This window comes from Caloenas nicobarica, chromosome 3, assembly GCF_036013445.1.
Source record: "Caloenas nicobarica isolate bCalNic1 chromosome 3, bCalNic1.hap1, whole genome shotgun sequence".
NCBI classification, from domain to species: Eukaryota; Metazoa; Chordata; class Aves; order Columbiformes; family Columbidae; genus Caloenas; species Caloenas nicobarica.
Window position 1 is genome coordinate 8,301,657 of NC_088247.1, and position 20,505 is coordinate 8,322,161.

General features: G+C 42.2%; 1 protein-coding gene across 2 annotated transcripts; it reads right to left on the bottom strand.

Moving 5' to 3' along the window:
* Positions 1-535: 535 nt before the first annotated feature.
* UBXN2A (UBX domain protein 2A) lies at positions 536-20,175 on the bottom strand. Of its 2 annotated transcripts, none has more exons than XM_065631325.1 (7): positions 20,073-20,175; positions 16,953-17,006; positions 15,522-15,657; positions 13,595-13,704; positions 11,911-12,051; positions 6,409-6,573; positions 536-3,638 (listed from the first exon to the last, which is right to left on the bottom strand). In XM_065631325.1, exons 2-7 carry the CDS (start codon positions 16,991-16,993, stop codon positions 3,350-3,352), a joined length of 882 nt encoding a protein of 293 aa, XP_065487397.1. In that variant the 5' UTR covers positions 16,994-17,006; positions 20,073-20,175; the 3' UTR covers positions 536-3,349. The 2 variants fall into 2 exon arrangements, with proteins under 2 accessions (XP_065487397.1, XP_065487395.1); XM_065631323.1 differs by lacking the exon at positions 20,073-20,175 and adding an exon at positions 17,525-17,614.
* Positions 20,176-20,505: the final 330 nt, after the last annotated feature.

The window sequence follows — 20,505 nt, forward strand, 5'->3', positions numbered from 1 at the left end:
TTGGGTTATAGTTGGACTTGATGATCCTGAGGGTCTCTTCCAACCAAAATGATCCTGTGAAATGTGCTGCGGAAAGAGCTGCTGCTGCCCTCAAAAGCCCTGGAGCTCACACCATTACTCGGGAAGTACGAGTTCTTCACCTCCCTGCCCGTAGGCAAATGGCCTTGCAAGCATGCTCCGCATCAGAGAAAAATTTGAAAAAACCCTGCATTTTGAAGTATAAATTCTTTCAGTGAGCCAGCCTGAGAGTTTAAACAAACCAATGAGCACGAGGACTCGGTGATCTGCTTGTCTTGGGAAGGTGACAACTAATCTACACACCCAGGGCTTCCTGGCTCGACTGATTCACAGAGCTCTGCTACCGACAGGCTATGCCATGAAGTACTGATATGCAAATCCTGCTCAACCTCATTTGACAAGAATAATTATAGCAAACTTGCAAAATTCTGAAAGAACAAGGCATTAAAATTTTTTTCTTAAAACCAGACCTTCAATGCAAAAATTGTGGCCTTAATAGGCCTTGTTGAAAACTCTCGGAAACTTTAAGGCTCCAGGTTGTCCCTAAAGGTTGAGGCCAGATGGGTTTCAAAACAGCGGTGGATTACTCAGTTCCTTATCCCCAATACATGATTTGTTCTAAAACACCAAGCTAGATACAAGAAACACAGGTAACATTCAAAGTCAATATTCGGGCTCTTCATTTTCTCTTTCACAATCTCCTCGTAACTCATTAAATCTTTGCTACCTGCATTTGCATGTTTCTTCACAAAGGAACAAACTGCAGAAAACATTTCCTTTCTTTGTTCTTTTCTAGGCTACCTAAACTTCGCTGTAAATTATGTTAATGCACAGGCTTTACTCAAAACAGTGAAGAAACAATGAATAACTGATAGTATTTGTGTATTTCACAAACTCCAGCATTGATCAAGCCAGTTTTACTGCTGTTTGACCAACGCACAATAGCTGTCTACAGTGCTGAGCGAGAGATTAGGCTGTCCAGACACTACAGGTAGCTAATCAGTCTTAACAAATTGACTGAAACTAATTAGATTTAGGAGAGCCTTGTATTCATTCCAAAGATTTTCTCCAAATTAGGAAATAAGGTAACCAATCACAGTTTGTTGCTTTTTTTTTAAAGGCACTTTCTAGTCCAACATGGGATTAGTGCAGTCAGCATCACTCTTGACTTCTTTAAGATTTGCTCTCATTTTGTAATTCATCATGACACTTTCAAATTGCAAATATACATGTACACCAAAGCTGTAGCCTGAAACAGTTGATTTCAGTAAAACACAATATATAGTCAGACAGAATCAAGCTATCCAGTCTCCTACAATACTGGTAGCAAACGTGAATCAACGTTGAAATACTAAATACTTACTGCTCCATTCCAAAACCATGATTTTCTGATAACGATAAAAATGGATTTACTTACCCTAAAATTTGATCCCCTCCTCCTCCAACTTCAGTCAGTCATACACTGATTATTTATTTAAATTTCTATGGTCGCAAATGCAGGAATAGCATACAGCTACTTGACATTTCACACACCTTTTAGATAAGAACAATTGAGCTTAAAATCAAGCATGTGTGCTTCTCCAATACTTAGTTTTACATTAAGACAAGTTCAAAAGCACCGATTAATAAAATTCACTGTTCAGGAAGTTCTGCAAACTGAGAGCTGGATCTGTGTCTGTAGGTGACTTGTGTCTTTAATTTTACTTGTGGATTTGTCTGCACATTTCTTTCTACTACTAGAGATCTGGGAAGCTTTTCATATAGTAGTCAGTGAAAGCGCGAAGACAATTTAGTTGTATTATTTGCTACATAAACCTGAACAACAAAGTAGCACATCAGGTTTATAGCACTGAAAACAGTTAACTGCATAGTTTTCTGAGATTTGCTTTTTGAATACATTTAAAATATATTTGTGCAGTTGACTTTCGTGCCACTGGCCTCAAACATACCAGGAGAGACACTGAAGCAAAACAGTTTTACATCTCTGCAAATGAACTAAGCACATCCCTAGTTAAAAGTAACACAATTTTTAGATAGAATTCAAGTCAGTCACTTCAATTAAGTCATTTTTCTATTTAGAATAAGACCAGGAAATCCCAAACCCTTCATTTAACCATTCAAAAGAAGTACAATCCCAACAATCATCTATTTGCATAGGTAGCAGACTGGTCAGCACTCAGCAAAAGCCCCAGGATAACTCTTATCCAGAGACCGTAGTTCCCTTCACAAACCCACATGCTACTTAGCGAACTGAATACAGAATATTTAGTCTTTATGTTCATTTCTCCTTCAGCAACATGGAATAGCTGGCTACAAATTTTACGGCTCAAGTACGTGAATAGCAAAATAAAAAATTTGGATGAAAACGGGGCAGGGGGGTGGGGAAGAAACTTCAGTTTTCAAATAAGGATTTCCAACATCTTTGAAACTTGACCACATGCAGTTAGAGTTTCAGTCAGTTGGCCAGTTCAGAACAGAGGCAGATATTTAGTATAAAACCAACTCTGTCCCTCTAAACCACTATTCCTGTATGGTAATCTCTAGAAAAACTGAAGTTTTTGTGTGACAAGGCTAAAAGTGGATCTCTATCGTAATGAGCTAGGTAGTTTAACATCATCCCATTTGTAACACACCCATAGCAGCACAAAAGAGGCAAAAACCACTTCAACCATTGGTAGAAACAATTCCTTCACAGCTTCCTTTGAGGCACTTCATATGCAGTATGCACCAGACTACCTCATTTCTATCTTCTCACACGTGCACCTACCACCATATGAAGCCTTGATAGAACATTACGCTGCAGATCTTGTGATAAAAGTTAAATCCTGAAGATACTGATATTGAAGATTTTCAAGTTAGTTAAGAGTTCAAATGTGAGCTTCCCTGCAGCATCTATTGCCTAAAAGTTACTGTGAGAAGAATGCAAAGTGCAGCAGCTTACACCAAAATGCAAGTGCAACCAATCAGTTCAGTTGCACTTTAGTCCAAAGTGCAAAAATAAATACTATTTTACCTTAAAAGGTGCTATCAGTAGTAATGAACTCTCAGAGAACTGTTCCACCTAAATATACTCATTAAAGAACTACGTAGTTTTCTACCTAAGGAAATTCTAAGGAGGACCTGCTGCCCAGTTACCTCTGCTACGTTATATAGCCAGGCTCTGACCACCCAATCTCGTTGAAAATACTTCTATTACAGCAGATGATAGCACAGCACAAATTTTGCTCTCTGAGAGCACAGTACATGAGGATGAGAGTACATCCAGGTATTGCTGGTTACATTTTTGGTTTTGTCTAGTTCCACCTGTGTGCAGTTTTTGGCCAGTTAAAAGCTAATTTGATCTTGTGTTTTTGATAGCATTTTTTTGCTCATTCTTGAGCTGTCCATTAGGTGTAGCAGCAGTTTTATAGTCATTATCAGGTGCTTTCATCACCAAGAGTCCAAAAGGTTCGTTTGTTTTCTGAAGTCTCTGAACAACAACGGCATTTTGCAACTTTGCTTCCTCTAGGGTTAGTGTCTCATCTCGCAGCTCTCGAAACGGCAGTGAAGTGGTCAGTGTGAAGGGAACACTTCCCTCTGATCCTTGATACTTTGTTATGAAGTCTCGGACATGGCTTATTCTGAGAAGAAAAAAAAGCAAAACTCGACATTAGAGCCCTCCAATCCCAACACAAACCATGTGCACAACACAGCCACCACAATAAGAGAATGAGACACCCACTTCACGTAATAGCTGATGGCACAGAAATGGAGGAATATAGATGGGGCGGTATCCTGAAGTGCCTGATCCACTTGGGAGGCAAGAACCAAGGTTTGCATGCTCCGAGAGCAGCCCCGAGGGAAAAAGGATGAGTATCTTCACTATGGCTCAGCTGGTGGTTGCACAAGCCTACCGATGCTTAACCAGCTGGTGGGGCTCTTACCTGAGGTTTCTGTAGCCAAGAGCTAGAATAAAGATGCCTCCAGTGTGTGGTACACAGAGCAGAACCATAATAAAGAAAAGGTGGTTGCAAAATTGTCTGGATAGCTTATGAGTTAACTAGGTCTAAATACAGCCTCCTTCTACCAAAGCAGGTGCAGCAGTGAATTCATTACAGATTCAGGCTGCCTGTTCAGGTGTGAAGAACTTTGCAACAGGTGAGCAAGCCAGAGGTTTTGCTGTGGAAGAATCAGGACTGACCAATCTAATTGGAAAGTGAAGATAACAGGACATATCTATACCAGTAAAATAAACATAGTGTGTCAGTGCCCATTCTCTGATCCTGAGGCCAACTGGTAGACTCTGGCTACTGGAAAATTTTTAAACAAATCTTTCCTGTTCCCCATGCACCGGGTAGCCCATGGGGTTTAGTGCCTCCTGGGAATGGTCTGTGACCTGAGCTAAGATCTGAACCAAGCCTAGATATTGTCTGAGCAAGTGCTAGTTGGCTTGGGGGAAAGCCATCCTAACAGTTTAGCAACACAGATGAGCAAATTTTCATGTTTTAGCCATGCTTACTAGGACAGATACAGCTAGCATCTAATTCCTGTGCATGTAGGCCTCAATTAAGACATAGTCTTATAAGCCTAAAGCCTGAAAAACCTCGAGCAGGAACAATTTTTTGATATAATGCATGTAAATGTCCAACCAATGTTCATTGAGTTCCAAGAAAAACTCAGGCAATCAGCCACTGGCTTTCTTGCTTCAGGCTGAGCAAGTCCCTTTCCAGGCTCCACACCCGATGCTCCAGTGTCACACTAACTCAGCAACTGCTCAAGATGCGACACAACTTGATTCGAGACACAGCTACGTGTGCTGTTCCCACAGCACTGCTCTGCTGGTTGCTTCGCTCTCATGTCTCCTTGATTCCCCACACTGCAGTATTATGATGCTACCTGCACTTCTACTCCAGCGCTGCAACTTCGATCTTTTATCAGTAATCAAGTAATATCTAAAGTACTAGTTACTGTGGCACATACGCGTTCTGTCTGCAAATGGGTAAAAGTAATCAATGTACCCAGGCACTGCAATATATATGCCGCAGGTTATTTACCTATAATTTGATTAACAAATATAGTTGGCTGCTTCTCCACTGAAAGGAGTGCTATGCTGCAATCTAACACTTAAGGATATGTACTCCAAAAGGATTTCCCTCTATTTCTAATTAGGTCATACATACTATATACAGCACAAACATGCTGGTCTGGTAGCAAGAGGGTACATTATAAAGGAATATTTATTGCGAACTACTTCAAAAAGAGCATCACATCAGTAAGGCTGTTCTGCTTATTTCAGACTTTATTTTTTCCTCCAAAAGCACTTAGCTGCTCAAACTGCTATTTACTGTGAAAACAAAAGGCTTCTAAATATACTTAAATGTGTGAAACCTGGAATAAAGATATTAAGCCCTCCAGTGAAGTACCAATAACTAAAATAGCAATTGACCCTTCAGCAGTACTTCCCAACAGCATTTCAGCTCATATCTCAGGCCACTAACAGTAATAAATTAGTACAAGAGTAAGAAAAAGTTACAGTCATTAACCTTCAACTGCTGATCTTTTCTTCTAACGAGCCACAAAGACATACACCGTTTATCTTGACAGCGGCCTGGATTGTGTTAAATCTATGATCACTTTGAATTGCTTCACAGAGAAGCACAGGCAACATATCCTTTCTATATGGTGTGATTGTATAGCACTGGAGCGACTTCTCAAATTACAAATTTGAGAAAGGTCTCTAAAGACGGTAGTTCTACAATTTAAACGGTTAATCCCACTTTCTCAAAGCTCCTGCATACGCATGCTGTGCTGACACCTTCTGACGTTATCCCCATTTACAAGCCTCTTTGTTAACCAGAAATTTTACAAATGAAGAAATAAACACGTTGGATGCATTCTATGCTGTCCATGCTGACAGGACCGATGTGGAGGTGAAGAACCTCCCTGCCCAGTGCAATGACTCTGGCTCCACTGGAAATCACACCTCCCAGCTGCCGGATTGGTGCTGCCTGTGCCCAATGACCACCAGGTTTTTCACTGAGCAACTTGCTTCAGATGTAGTGACTTTGTGAGAGATCTGTCATCTAAAAAGCTGTTTCTTCTAGTAATGAGCAACACATGCAGCTTAACTTCCACTAACCTACAAAGAACTCCTATAGTTTCCTTGGATTTTATTTATGCTCAATTATTCACATCAGCTCATGCTCCTCTTATGCTCATCTCTTGTCAGCTGAAAGACGATCAATTTCTCAAAAAATCTGAAAGCGGGTATTCTAGATACAGCTGAACAGCAGCCCAATGTTAAGTGAACTGAGGAGGTGTTCACAGAAGTTAGAGACTTGTCATGCTTACCGGCATAGGACAAATAGTTTAGATGGAAATACATGTGACAGTGCTAAAAATCAACCTTACCTGTGTGAAACATTGAATTTCTGAATTATTCTTTCCCCATCAGCTAACCAGATCTGGATGTTAGTGATAGGCTCCAAATCATTTAAGGGTACTAAAGGTAGATGTCTCTTGTTGTCAGCTGCCTGATGATCATCTCTTTCTTTAGAGATTATCCTTGGAGTAGCACTGGAAAGAAAAAGCCAAAGGAGGTTACGGCTTCTGTGCACATTCGTAGGCATGAACCTCCCTCCAGACCTCCACTTCTGGAACTTTCTGCCCTGTATCATGCTGCACTGATGACTTTATTTTTTTTAAACAAATATAGAAATACTGACATAAATATCAGCTTATTTTTTTTAACCATATGCCAATACTTTCTCTTGAAGACTTCAACATGCTAAAGAATTTCAGTTTGATCATGTTCAATATTTTTACAAGATGGAAGGGAACTTAAATATCAAAGGATTAAATATGAACACACGGGATGAAACAATCTGAAGGTTCTTCATGCATTTTTTGTACTCTAATCACACAGGTGAAACTTTAAGAGGTTTGAGTATTGAATTTGCATACTCAACGTTAATTTTCACTGTAATGTGATTATAGTAATTCGATTTAACTGAATGTTGTTAGCCTTGATTTAGACTCCAGCATCATCTATTTCAGCTTAGGAGCATTACTCATCTATCAGAGGAATTGAGTTAATGTGAAAATCCGGGCTAGTGCATGCAACACTTGGATTTTGGTTTTTTTCTCAAGCACTTCCAACAATTGACCCTACCATAAGGGCAAAGATCCATAAAATGCCCTGACAGAATACAGTGATCTCAATCCAAGTGTGTGGTCTTAAAAAAATAAATTACTGTCAAAAATATTGATTCCAAATAAATATCTCAAGCTTAGTGCCTCTTCCAGGACTAAGCTTGTTCAACATGTACTGTTTAAGTTATCATAAGGCCTGATCCAATGGGCACATCCTCAGCCCATGTGAGTATAACCAGATGTCTGCTTGCAAAACAACAGCAGTGATTTAAGGAACTACCATTTCTTCTCTGAGCTCAGCTGTGGTCACTGACTACATGAACACTTGTGGTTTGCGGAATAGTTTTCTCTTTGCACAGAAAAATCAATGAGTTTCTTGAGAGATAAGTCAGTAACCAGTGACCATAGAAAAACAGTCTTAATACTACATCTGCTTCATGGACAAACCCCATTCTTACATTGTTGTGTTCTTGTTAATCACAAAGCAGAAAAGTCAGAGCTGATTTATTATTTAAAAAGGTGCTAATGACTTAATATATTCAAGCTAATAAACTTAGAGTCTTGGGCTCAAGTCCTTCTCACTCAGAAGTATTTAAAAAACTCTCATCGCCCACTGCCAAGTTAAGTGCCCCAACTCCTGAACCATCAGCCAGCAGAGACACTTTTTACTTCTTCCATTGAAACTCCGCAAAAAGCATGAGAATAGAGGACTGTCATTCCCAAGTGAGTGATAAGAGATGTTCACTGCAGCCGGAGGCAGATGAGAGGCACAGAACTGACTGATTTGCATCACAAATAAATCAGCTGGGGCACAAGAACTTGGGACCAACAGATTGCAAGAGGCACATCTGCAAAGCATCCTGGTACTCTATGTATGGGTGACTTACTGTCACCCATCTGCCTCTACTGATTTACTTGTCTCACATCCAGCTTATGCTCATACTTGACCTCAATACAAAAGAAACCCTATTTGCCCTCCAGATCTGGAACAAAAGCTTGAGCACCAGCCAAATAATGTTAAAAGCCTCGGGAACAAATTAAAAAAAAAAAAAATTTGAAAAGTTCAAGTAATCACAGAATCACAGAAAGGTTGGAGTTGGAAGGGACCTCTGGAGATCATCCAGTCCAACCCACCTGCTAGAGCAGGTTCACCAGAGCAGATCACACAGGAATGTGTCCAGGCGGGTCTGAATGTCTCCAGAGAAGGAGACTCCACAACCTCTCTGGGCAGCCTGGTCCAGGGCTCTGGCACCTCAAAGGAAAGAGCTTTCTCCTCATGTTCAGATGGAACCTCCTGTGCTTCAGTCTGTGCCCGTTGCCCCTCATCCTGTCCTTGGGCACCACTGAAAAGAGTCTGGTCCATTCTCTTGACACCCACCTTGAGATATTTATAAACATTGATGAGATCCCCTCTCAGCTTCTCTTCTCCAGGCTGAACAGCCCCAGCTCTCTCAGTCTCTCCTCATAAGAAAGATGCTCCAGACCCCTCATCATCTTCATAGCCCACCACTGGACTCCCTCCAGTAATTCCTTATCCTTCTTAAATACTTCAGTCCAGCAATGATGAGCTTTCGCTGCCTATTTGATCAGCAGGGTTTGGTTCCAGGTTGAGAGGCCGAAGCACAAGGACTCGTGTGTGAGCTGCCTGCAGCACAGCGCAGGCAGGAGGGGCTGTCAGCTCTGCAGTTGCCGGCTGTCTGGCTTAGCCTGGGCTGAACTACATTTTAGGCCACCAGCCACAGCTGTAGTTCAGACAACCGTCTCACACAGATACAGACTTTGATGTCATTCTCAAACTGACTTCCGTTATAGTCGCATCTCAGAATTTTTGGTATGCACTGGAGATTATTCTTTCAATGGCAAGTATGTGTGAAACTGAAGCCAACACGTTAAGCTAAGCTGCAAGAGAAAGTTACAAGATTTATATTCACCAAGGTTTAAAGCATTTTTATACTTAGTAACTTTGCTCTTGTAGAACCGACAGATAAAGCCATCTAGTGGTGGGAGTTTTGACTAAAGCCAGAAACCAAGAATCTAAGTTGCTTACTAACCTGAGATCAAAGCATTATCACCACTATTACAGACTCATTCCTTTCGTAAGATTATCAAAAGAAGATGTAAACTAAAGATCGGACAGACACGAGAGTCCCCTATCAATTTTCCTGAAAAGAAAACGCCTAAGAGTTAGGTATTGTGCCTTAGCCTGACTAATGGTTAAGAAGCTTGACAGACAATGTTTTACTCTAATGAAGCTATAGAGCAAGCTCACTTGGTCACAAGGGATTTCAGTCAATAGTTTGATTTACATGCTTCTAAGACAGTCTTTAAAATGCATTGATAAGCTTAACACAAAAGTGCAGTTGCAAATCTTGTTATAGTCCAAAACTATTAAATGCAGCTGAGCAGGGGTAAATAAAACAGAATATACCCATTAGTTGTAATGGTTGATAAGGTATATTGGAAAAGTCTGGTAAGTCTCATTTGTTTCTCCTGTACAACAAAAAGGGAGAGGATCAAACTCATCTGAGTTATATCAAACATATCATTTCTAGCTCCTCCATTTTTTCCTCCAACAAAGGTTTAACAAGCCAGTCAGCAAACCAATTCATAATGGTTCATCCACCACATCATCCATCCATCTGGGAACACTGGCAGAAAATCTATAGACTATTAAATAAAATTTATTTGATAAGCAGAAGTTTAGCTAAGTCATTAGCTGAAGTAAACTATTCAGTCATTTGCCTCTCTCATTTATCATTAAGCACGCAAATGCAACTGTGGAAAGGGAGTTCTATAGCTTAAAACACATTTCAAGTCTCAGTACTACTAGTTCCCCACAATGCTTTTCTGCTGAAAGAGTAGCATTTGCATGCAATGGACATTTATTAACATCAGGAAGCAAGCACTAGTTTATGGAATAAGAGCACTTACAGTTCATGTTTCCAACATCAGCAAAAATATTTACTCATTTTCAAAGAAAAGGCTCTGATAGCATAGCACTGAATAGACTGCCAAGAGTAAAAAAAGAAAAAGGCATTTTATCCAGCCCATACAGGAAAAAAAATGCTGAGCAAGTTGTAGGATGTCTCAGTGTACAAGACCAGTCAATCGAAATTCACAGAATAGCACGTTTCCAGAACTTAAATCACCTCTTGGGAAGCAAGATCATGACTTGCTGTAGGCATGACAGAGCACAACAAGCCACTGAACAACAGAAACACAGCACACTGAAGATCTTTTTGCTTTTGTTACATACAGTTCTACTTGTAGATAAAATAACGTTAAGTTCTCAACCCTCGTTTGCTCAGGATTTCAGTGCTACCAAGCGCAAATCTCGCAGCATCTCGTCCATCTCTCAAGGGAAGATTTTTCCCTATCGACCGTATCTACTCAAGCATGTAGCAACTGAATGGACTGTGCTACAGAAACAGATGAAACTGATAAAACAGATACTTGCTTCTCTGAAGCAGCCTAGAAACACTCATCCTTTACAATTACCACTATCTTACTCTGCACATTATTATCTTCTCCTGCCTCATCTGTTCCTACCCAGGTCACGGTTTCTCTCAGCACAAGCAATGGGCCTTAGCAGCAAACCCTTTCCATTTAATTAAAACAAGCTGCTCACCTAAGGTTTCACCACAGTCCACTAAGCAGTCCCACCTGTGAAGGCTTCCTGTAGGCTCCTGGTCACTGACTATGTTCTCTACACTGAAATCTGCCTCTATAGGCATCTAAGCCTTACACAACAGGGATATGTGAAGCAGATAATGTGGCAGGAGTAAGCAAAAGTCACAGGGATCGAATACATGACCTCCTAGCCTGCCCCTCTGCAACAGCCTTGCAAAATGCAGAACTGTTTGGTTATAAATCAAGTCCAGTTTTAGCATTGGCATTCATGGCTGACCCTCCCCAACCACAAGTGTCACAGAGGAAAGAGGATCACTGTAACACCCTGAAGTGTCCTACCGCACTAAATGCATGGTTAAATACTGAAGAATTCAGTTCCCTTTATGGGACTGGCATACTCCTCTCTTCTCACACAAAGTATTGCATGCAGAGCTCTAAAAACAGATTCTTGTCTCTTAAATCACAGAATAGAAGAGTGACAGCCTTTCAGCTGACAAGTTTTGCTGATATTGAGTCCAGGAGCAAAGAAAACCAACAGCATCCTCGCTGTTTTAACAGGAACACAGCCAGTAGACTGTGGGAGCCAATTATCCCCCATGCAGCACTCACGAGACACACCTAAATACCGCATTCAGATTTGGTACCCAAAATAAAAGACAGATGTCAATAAACCGGAGCAAGTTCCCCAGAGGGCCACCAAATTGGTCTCACGCTGGAGGATTCGCCCTGTGAGGAGATGCTGGAGGGGCTTGTTCCGCCTGTGGAAGAGATGGTGTTGGGGGGGACACCTAACAGGGTCTACAGGAGATCATCAGCAGGAGGGAGCCAGGCTCTTCATGGTGGACATAAACTGAAACAAGAGACATTCAGACTGGATAGAAGGAATAACTTATTTCCAATGAGGACAATCCAGCACTGAATCAGGCTGTGCAGCTTCCACTCTTGCAGGATTTCAAGGCCCAACTGGATAAAAGCCTGAACAACCTCACCTGTCAGCACAGCTGACCCTGGTTTGAGCAGGAACTTGGATTAGAGAACTCCAGAGGTCACTTCAACCTCAGTTATGAGATCCTTTACCATAGGTATAGTTCCCTTTAGCTACTCAAGCGTAGACCACATCAGACTACTCACCTTCCTAATCTGTAACCGTGTCCAGAAAAGGGATGAAACACCGGCTTTTTCGATGACAAATACACCTTATCTTTTTTATCTTCCACTTTCACATCTACCTCCTCCTTATCAAAAACTTTTCGCAACTCAAAAGGCAGTTCCCTTAAGAAAAAAAAAGTCAGGAAAACAATTACTACACCATTTTCAGTATACAAAATAGACTAATGATTAATACCTGTTCTATGCTTCTTTCAAGGACGATGCCTTTAAAAAAAACAAAAAAACCTTCACAAGTATTTAGCAAGTATTAAGTGCATGACATCCTGAACTGCAACTTAATTAGAAAGTGAACAATTAAAAAAAAAGGACGACACCATGCAAGTTGTTGAATGATGTTCAAATTTACCCAGCAGTTACCACTCCAAAGCACACGATGTGTAGGAAGTTCACTATTGCCATACATTGATGCAAAAGGTTCAGTTATTTTATCCCCATAAAACAGGGAGGAAAAGAGACAATTGGCTTTTAAAGAACTGAGTTTAGACACGTGTTGAATTACAAACAAATATGAATCTCAGCTTTCAAAAATTAGATCATCACTAACAGCTACACTTTTTAGCAGAGTAACATCACCTCAGTAATGCTTTATTTGCATTAAGCAGAACACAACAACGCCTTTGTCTAAGAGCTCTGATGCAGATCCTGCATTTTCAGGTGGTGGGGCTCAGCTGGCACAGGGGCTGTACTAAGTGCTTCTCTACCACCAACAATTATGCAGGAAACATCTTGTAATTAGCATCTTCACAAGCAAATGGTGGAAGAAAGGTGGCAAACTTTTGATGCATGCACCCAGAGAAAGCAAAGAGCTTTAAACAACGCAGTTAATTGCTATTACAACTAATGCGGGTGACAGCCATAGAGGAGAAATATAGTGTAAAATTAGTATTTTTGATGGGCTAGCAAAGTATGGAAAAGACAAAAATACAATGGCTCAGTAATTTCACCTATTTGAGGGGAGTTATTAAATTATATTCTCCATAAAATTATATTCTCCTCTACATTTGAAAGGGGAGAAGCAATGGACTGCAAATTAAAGGCTCAAAATTACATTGCTTTGTATGGTCAAGTGTTTTTTTAAAGCAACACTGCAAACACCAGCAGAATCAAGATAGCATGCTAATTTTTAATGGGGGGATAAAAGTAAAATTGCTATATACACACAAATGACTGAAATAGCAAGTTTGTACTAGGAAAAATGTCTGAAATGTAAGACTGATCAGTTTCTTAGTGTTACATGGAGCAACTGTGCCCATTTAAGGCTTTTCATCAATAAAAAGAAAACAAAGACCATAAAACCAGAAAAGCTCAATGGCTGGCGCATTGAGTTTGTTAGTCAAAGTACCATTTGATCAGTGGCTCTTACTGGGCACTCTGATTTATTCTTTATTTCATTCGGCACCTGCTGTGCCCCTTACCAACACTCACTTTCACCTCTTTCATCAGCAACTGTACGACTACTGCAATTCAAAGCGATATTAAACCTGCTGATGTTAAAACAGCCATTAGCACTGTGGGAACTGAGACAGGCAGTGGCCAAAGCTCCTGCAGTGCAGCAAAGCCAAGCAGCTATGTAGAAAATTTAGAGCATACGCTAAATGCTATCCAAAGCACATTAACTCAGGCTGAGTAAGAACACAAAACTCACCCTTTTTTAATGGAGTCCAAGAACTGTTGGTTTGAAACATCAGTGTACCTCCTCAGTTCACTGTCATTTACTGTAAACCCATTTTTCCAAAGTTTAATTATTACATCCACCTATAAAATAAGAACAATTCTCATTATAACTCTGATGTAAAACCTGCTCGGCATACCTACAGTTCCCTGTGATCATAAATCATCCACTGCATGGACTAAAAATACCGAGAAAGAAGGCTCACTATAATCTGTTTCGGCCCTGTGCCAACAGGCAGAGCAACTGCAAAGGGCAAGTGACATTTCTAAGTATCTTGTGTCAATCAGAGTTCAAAGAAACCTTCCCCCAATCATTTTGCTTTCCTAGGTCAAGAACACTCCTTCAATTCAGCAGGGGAAAAAAAAAAAAAAGATTTGGAAGATCCCAGCCAGCTGCAACTCTTCAAGAGCTAATTTGAGAGCCCACATGCCTGGTATTGGAACACCAACTACCAGAATAGTCCAGCTGGGGATTTATCAGGGTAAAGCCGTGTGCTGATCATTCAGGAGGACTTTCAGAAAGTCAGGCATTGAGATAATGCATGCAGAAGCCTTTTACTCAGGAAATGCAGCAAGCATCAGAAAATTTACTTTCAGACAGTCATACATTTGCGTTACCCTGGGATTCCTGGGTATATTCAAAAGCTTGGCATTATGGGAATGAAAAAGTAAATTCTTAGTAACTCATTAACTTTGCCAGAGAACATCCACTACTTCAACCTGTAAACCTGTAGCCTTCACACTGTTCACTGAAATCTCTCCACCTTTAACATGGATATATTTGGGATTGCACTTTCATATTTATGCATCATGCCATTTAGGGAAGCATTTGGTCAACCAGGTCTGATCCCTGAAATAATGTTGTCTTGACAGATACTTGACCACATGGGAGGTACATGAAGCACTTACAAATGCAGAATTCTTCTCAGCTGGAAATTAGTTTGAACTAGGCTTGATAGTACTTGACAATTTTTTTTTTAATTTTTTGCACAGTGTGACTTCTTAAAAGATGATTGCTACATAAACACACAGCACATGCAAACTGCTGAATCAAATTCCTTCTCTTTTGGTTGGGTAATCTGTCAAAAAGGTAGTACATAGCACTCAGCAAGATTAGATTCCTTTAAGAAGTCTTGTGTCTCCTGGCACCAATGCATATGGGAGGAGCTCTCATCATGGGAAGGTTGCTCTCCAGTGAACCAGGATAAAAGTTTAACACGGACTAGTTACTCCACATCAGCTTCCCATTTAGACATGGCTGCAAGGACTGCCATGGAACCCTGTTTCAGAACTGCAATTCAAGGTACTGCTGCTCCTGACACTACTTTTCTCAGAGACTCAGTTGGGGATCTATGAACATAATTTCCAGCAGCATCCACCCTAAATTTCTCCTTGATAACTTTGCTCTATGTGGCCTTTTGTCCAGTGCCTTCCCACTCTTTGGAGAGTAACAGAAAAATATGAAAAGAACAGAATCACTGAGATACAAACCCATATTAAACATCACACTACCACCAAAACTATAAAATGAGAGCAAATGAAAAAGATTTGGGCTATGCCTCTGCATTAAACAGCTGCAACCTTTTAAACAACTTTTTACGTAACAGTAGTTATTTCTTGCACCTTATGTTCAGCTCACTCTCCTTACTAATACAGCAGAAGTGCACAAGCCAATGCCAGTGTAAGTCCTAGAACAACACTAAACCCACTATAAAACAGTAAGAGCCAGAAGCACAGGCTTGGTTGACTAAGAGATGGGAGACTGTTCCTACTGCTGTCTGAATTCCATGTGCATTTATTTACAGATGTACTGGATAAGACTACTGGACTTTTTGTATTCCAGAGTACTCCTGGAGTGCTATTGTATTACACATGAGTATTTTGTTTGATTCACCACTGACCTGGTTCTTGACTGTAGTTGGGGGCACACATTTGGCACCAACCTTCTGTGCTTCTTCAAAAAGGCTGTCTACAAAGTAGTCACAGTTTTGTTCTGCGCCATTCAAAATCTGATCGTCCGTTCCTGATTTACACATCCTGCAGGACAAAGATGTAAGTAAAAATGATGCTTCAGACAACACATTAGATACTATTTGCACTTCAGAAGCACAAGTTAAAGAATGGCAACAGAAAAGGTGAATTAATTTACGCAGAAGCTTGTACACTTGGTATCAGAGCAAGGAATGCGAGTTAGATGATTCATACTTCCAATTCAGAACACCAAACATTTAACTGCACGCCAATGAAAGGCATTTCTTGAAGCATTTCCATGATACAAGGTTGAGTGACTTCCTTTGCCACAGGTTTTAAAAACCACACACAAGAACATTGCCCTAAGATTTACTCCCCCACTCCCAGCACCATCACAGAACCACTGTAGCTGTCTTCGAAAGTACAAAAGAGAAACTCAAGTGACTCAACACCACTTGAGCACACTGAAGAAATACAACAGAAGATTTCGGGATTGTGGAGACTGCCAGAGTATCAAAAAAGGTGCATCAACCACATTTCTGTATACAACATTGTTTATGTGACAGCTGTTTCTGTCAGATTTTCACCAAACAAAATGCAGAAATATGCAACCTGGATGAACGATGACCTTTCTGTTTAGGTTCTTTGCATAGTAGGAGGATTATGCAGCTTTGGGTAAACATTGTGGGAGTTACTCCTACTAGGGATTCAGAAAAGTCTATTTTAAGCAATTCTCAAAAAAAAAAAAAAATCCCAGCTCTTGAAAAATACCCAGTTTTACATAAAACTCTGCATTGAATTCAAACCAGACATGCTTACTTGAATAGTAATTAGATATATTTGCATAAAAAGGAATTGTACGCAGTGCATCTATGCAATACTCAGAATCCCTAGAGATTAGCATATTTAAACAAAAGAAAAACTCAAAACATTGAAAGAAGAAGAAATTTCAAAAGTGTGCTGTCCCCATTTTAGTTTTCTAATAGAACAAAAGAAACTTGAAGTGTTAATCTACGTATTCACTATGCTTTAGCTCAGAAACATAACTGGAAAACCAAACATGTCCATATCAAACGTAGAGGTGCACTGTGAGTTAGCAATTTGTAAGGCTGCCTTTCTTTTTTAAGTAAAAACATTTCTGCAGCTTTTTGCATCTAGGAAACACTCCAGGTATGTGAAAAATCTTTTAGCAAAGTTATACTGAAGTTTTTTAAAAAAAATATATATGTGGAGGAGGTAGATACAGCAAACAAAACTTAAAATATTAAAATTTAACATAAAGTTTGAAAAGTCATGCAGGACACACAAACAGGATCAGGAAAGGAAGAGAAAAAAAGGGGGAGAGCGGAACTGGTACCTACCATTCTTTCTTCACAGTTTTGATGTTGTCCATATCTTTCATTCTGGTGTTTCTCCTAATTATGAAAAGACAACGGTTAAAAAAACAACCAAACAAAAAAGAACCACCCAAAACCAAACAGAGAAAATGCCCAGCAAACTTTGCCCCCTTTCGAAGCTGAAACACTCTTCATAGTTTTTTCCTGTGTTGATAGTACATTTAACCAGAAATCTCAACCTCCCCCCCACCAAGTCTCCAGACGGTTCTTTGTTTGCCTGCAGTTTCTAATTTAATGACACATGAACCATGCATTGCTTTCAGATATTCAAAAGGAAGATTACTTTTTCATAAATATACAAAATAAATTCCACAATAATCACGTGAATTGAAAATACATGCCCATGCTTAAGCTTAGAGAGGGAAAAAATCCCACATTCCTTTTCTGAGCCACATGATTTAAAATCCCCTGATTTTTCACAACACTATGAGACAGTTGCAGAAAACCTGCACTGCCACTGCAGGCATTCCAATGACCTTCAACAGTGCGCATTATCAAAAGATGCAGGATTTCTCCGGTTCCTCTTCCTACCATACCTCAACATATCGGTGCAGCATCCCAGAAACTGTGAATTATCATTTCTGGTCTACCGTTTAGCTGGAAAGAAAATCCTGGATTTGCAAGTACTAAATATACTTCAGGATTAGTCTGCTGAGAGCAAAGGAATGAAGAATGCTGTACTGATCTCATTACAGTCACTTCTGAGCTCTCTGAAAAAAATTATAGAAAGTCAGAGACTCCCCAAAACACCCTTAAAAAAACAAAATCACTCTAAAATTAGACAGGATGCCAGGAGGACAGAAATTTTAAGTTGCAACTATGTTTAAGGAGTTATTCCCAGACACCACCAGGTCCAGGTTACACAGACGATGTTCTGCTCTTGGCAGGTTTGGGACTAAGTCATGATAGTGAATGGCTTTTAGAGAGCATCAAACTAACTGGTCTGAGTCATCACACTCCTGAAAAAGTAGTATGCACAGCATGACTGAAATAAATTTTAAACAGTCTTGCCATCTAACAATAAGATAGAGAGGTGAGCAGGCAACAACATTCACTGCAGGACAAATAAAACTGAACCAAACCCAAACATTAGTTTTTCAATACTAATTCATGTTCCTCAGGAGGTTGGTGTTGGTTTTCTTTCATCTTAAAAGTTAAATCCCTGTGAGACACTTTTCGTAGAAATGTATGTAAGCCTTCAGAAAACTCCCATAACAATAAAAAAAAAACCACAGTCCATATGTCCATAAGAGGTTTTAAAGTTTAAGTAATACTCTCATGCACTAGATTCAAAACTTTTGTCATGTCACACAAGGTGCGGTATAGCCTTTTTTTTTTTTTTTTTTAATTTTACCTTTACTAATGTTCTTCCAGAGCATTACATATATGTGGCAAGCCTGTGCTGGCATATTATGACCTTATGAGCATATCTGATGGCTGTACTTAGAACTGTGTACCTGTACTTGGAAAAATGAACTTTCAGTATAGTGAAGTTAAGAGTGCTTTGAAAATATAATTTTTCAAACTTCTCTCAAATTTTTAACGCACTTTAGCGCAAAGTATTTTTGTGTGTTTTGTGCTACTGTGCTCATCTTTCAATCTTTCGCTACTCAATAGTTTACTCCCCAAAGCAACACGAGCCACCTCCAGCCATCTGCTTTTGTTGATTCTCTGTGACTTGTCATCAGAGCTGTTAAAAAGAGACAGACACAATGAAGCTGCTCTTCAAATTAATTCCTGTGCTACATTGGGCTGGCCTCAAATCTGCATGAATAGTGTCCAAAACTGGTCGGCTGTGAAAGTCGCTATTCCTTCTGAAGTACAACAGCAATTACACCTGGAAGAAATGTTCGCATTGCTGTATCAAGGTAAAGAAATCAGCCTATACGGCATATTTATTATGACCAGAAAGCCATTAGGAGACAGCAATCAAACAAACACTAGAGCACTGCAAGCACTTCAGCTCAGCGAGCCAACAAAACCAGCACCAACAACCTCTCCTGTCAACTTCGGACAGACATCCCCAGATGTCACTTGAAACTTCAAGAGTTTCAGCAGGTATTTTTTTGTGTCTGTGATGAAAAGCAGCACAGATCTGAACTTCCACCTCTGGAAATTAAAAAAAGGAAGGTGCTGAGGGCGCCAGCAGTTGTTGATGGGGTGGGACACCCTGTCCCGGGGCTCTCCGTCCCTGAGACCCCCCCACGGCCTTTCCCCACCAGGTCTTCAGAACAAGCAGCTCTCGCCTACACAGTGACAGCCCCATTCCTTTCGGCAGGTATTTTTGCGCTCGATATTGTCGAGCCCACACATCCAGTTATTCGGACGCACTAAAACCAAACCAGAAACGAGCTTTGCTGCTTTCCTTGCTCCGAAGGACGGAAAAGTTCCAGCACACACGCGGTTCCCTCCCCCCAGGACAGCAACCAACTTGGGCAGAAAGCAAACTTCTCAACTCGAAAGCCGTGTACAGCGCAGCGCGGTCTGTCCCTACACCGCACAGAAATCATGACCGAAAGCCGCACCGTGACGAAGGGCGAGCGCGAACTGAGAAGCGAGACGAGCATCAAACCCCACGGCCTGAACGCGACTGACACGCTGAGGTAACGAGCAGGGCAGGCACCAGCGTTTTCTAGCCGGCTACAAGGGCTGTGCGTTTTGGAAAGAAGCCTGCCCCCCGCAGGGCTGCCCGCACCCCGGCCGGGCTCTGCCCGCACCCCGGCCGGGCTCTGCCCGCCCCGCGCCGCCCGCTGCCCCACGCCCGCGCCCCGAGGCGCCGGGCGGCCGGGGGGGTGTTTTCAGAGACGATAACGCGGTAGCGACGCGGAAAAGTAACGCCCCGGGGTGCCCGAGGGAGGGGCGGGCCGGGCAGCGCCCCCCCCGCGCCGACGGCCCGCTCCACGCGGGACGGGACGGGACCGAGCGCCGGTGCGGGGCGAACAGCGGGAAGGCTCAGCCCGTCCCCCCCGTCAAGAGGGCCCCAGGGAGGGCCGCGGGCGAAGTTCGAGCCGCGGTCGGTGCTGGGGGAGCGCCGGCTCGGCGGAACGCGCTGCCCCGGCCCGGCCCGGCTCCGCAGCGACTCACCCGGCTCCCGGCCGCCCCGGCTCCCGGCCGCCCCGGCTCCCGGCCGCCCCGGCTCCCGCGTCCCGCGCGCCACCGCGCACGCGCGGCCGCCGCTGGCCGGGGCACCCGCTGCCCCCGCGCGGACCGGGCGGGAGCTCCGCCCACACCGCCCGCGGGGCGGGGCCAGGGCCGCCATGGCGGGGGCGCTGGGGAGCGCTGTGTCGTGTGGCGGGTGGGGTCCCGTAGCCCCGTGTGCGGGGGAAACGCCGCTCCCGCCGGGGGAGAAGCGCGGGTGGCGGGGCTTGCGGCCCGCTGCGTTCCGCCCGAACGAGCGGCTCGTCCTCGGAGGGCAGGGGGCGAAGCGTCCGGCCGGGGCCGCGCGTCGTGTCGGGGTTGCCCTTCGAGGGAGAGTAAACCTCTGGCAGGGCAGCGTGTTTCACTGCAAAGGCGGATT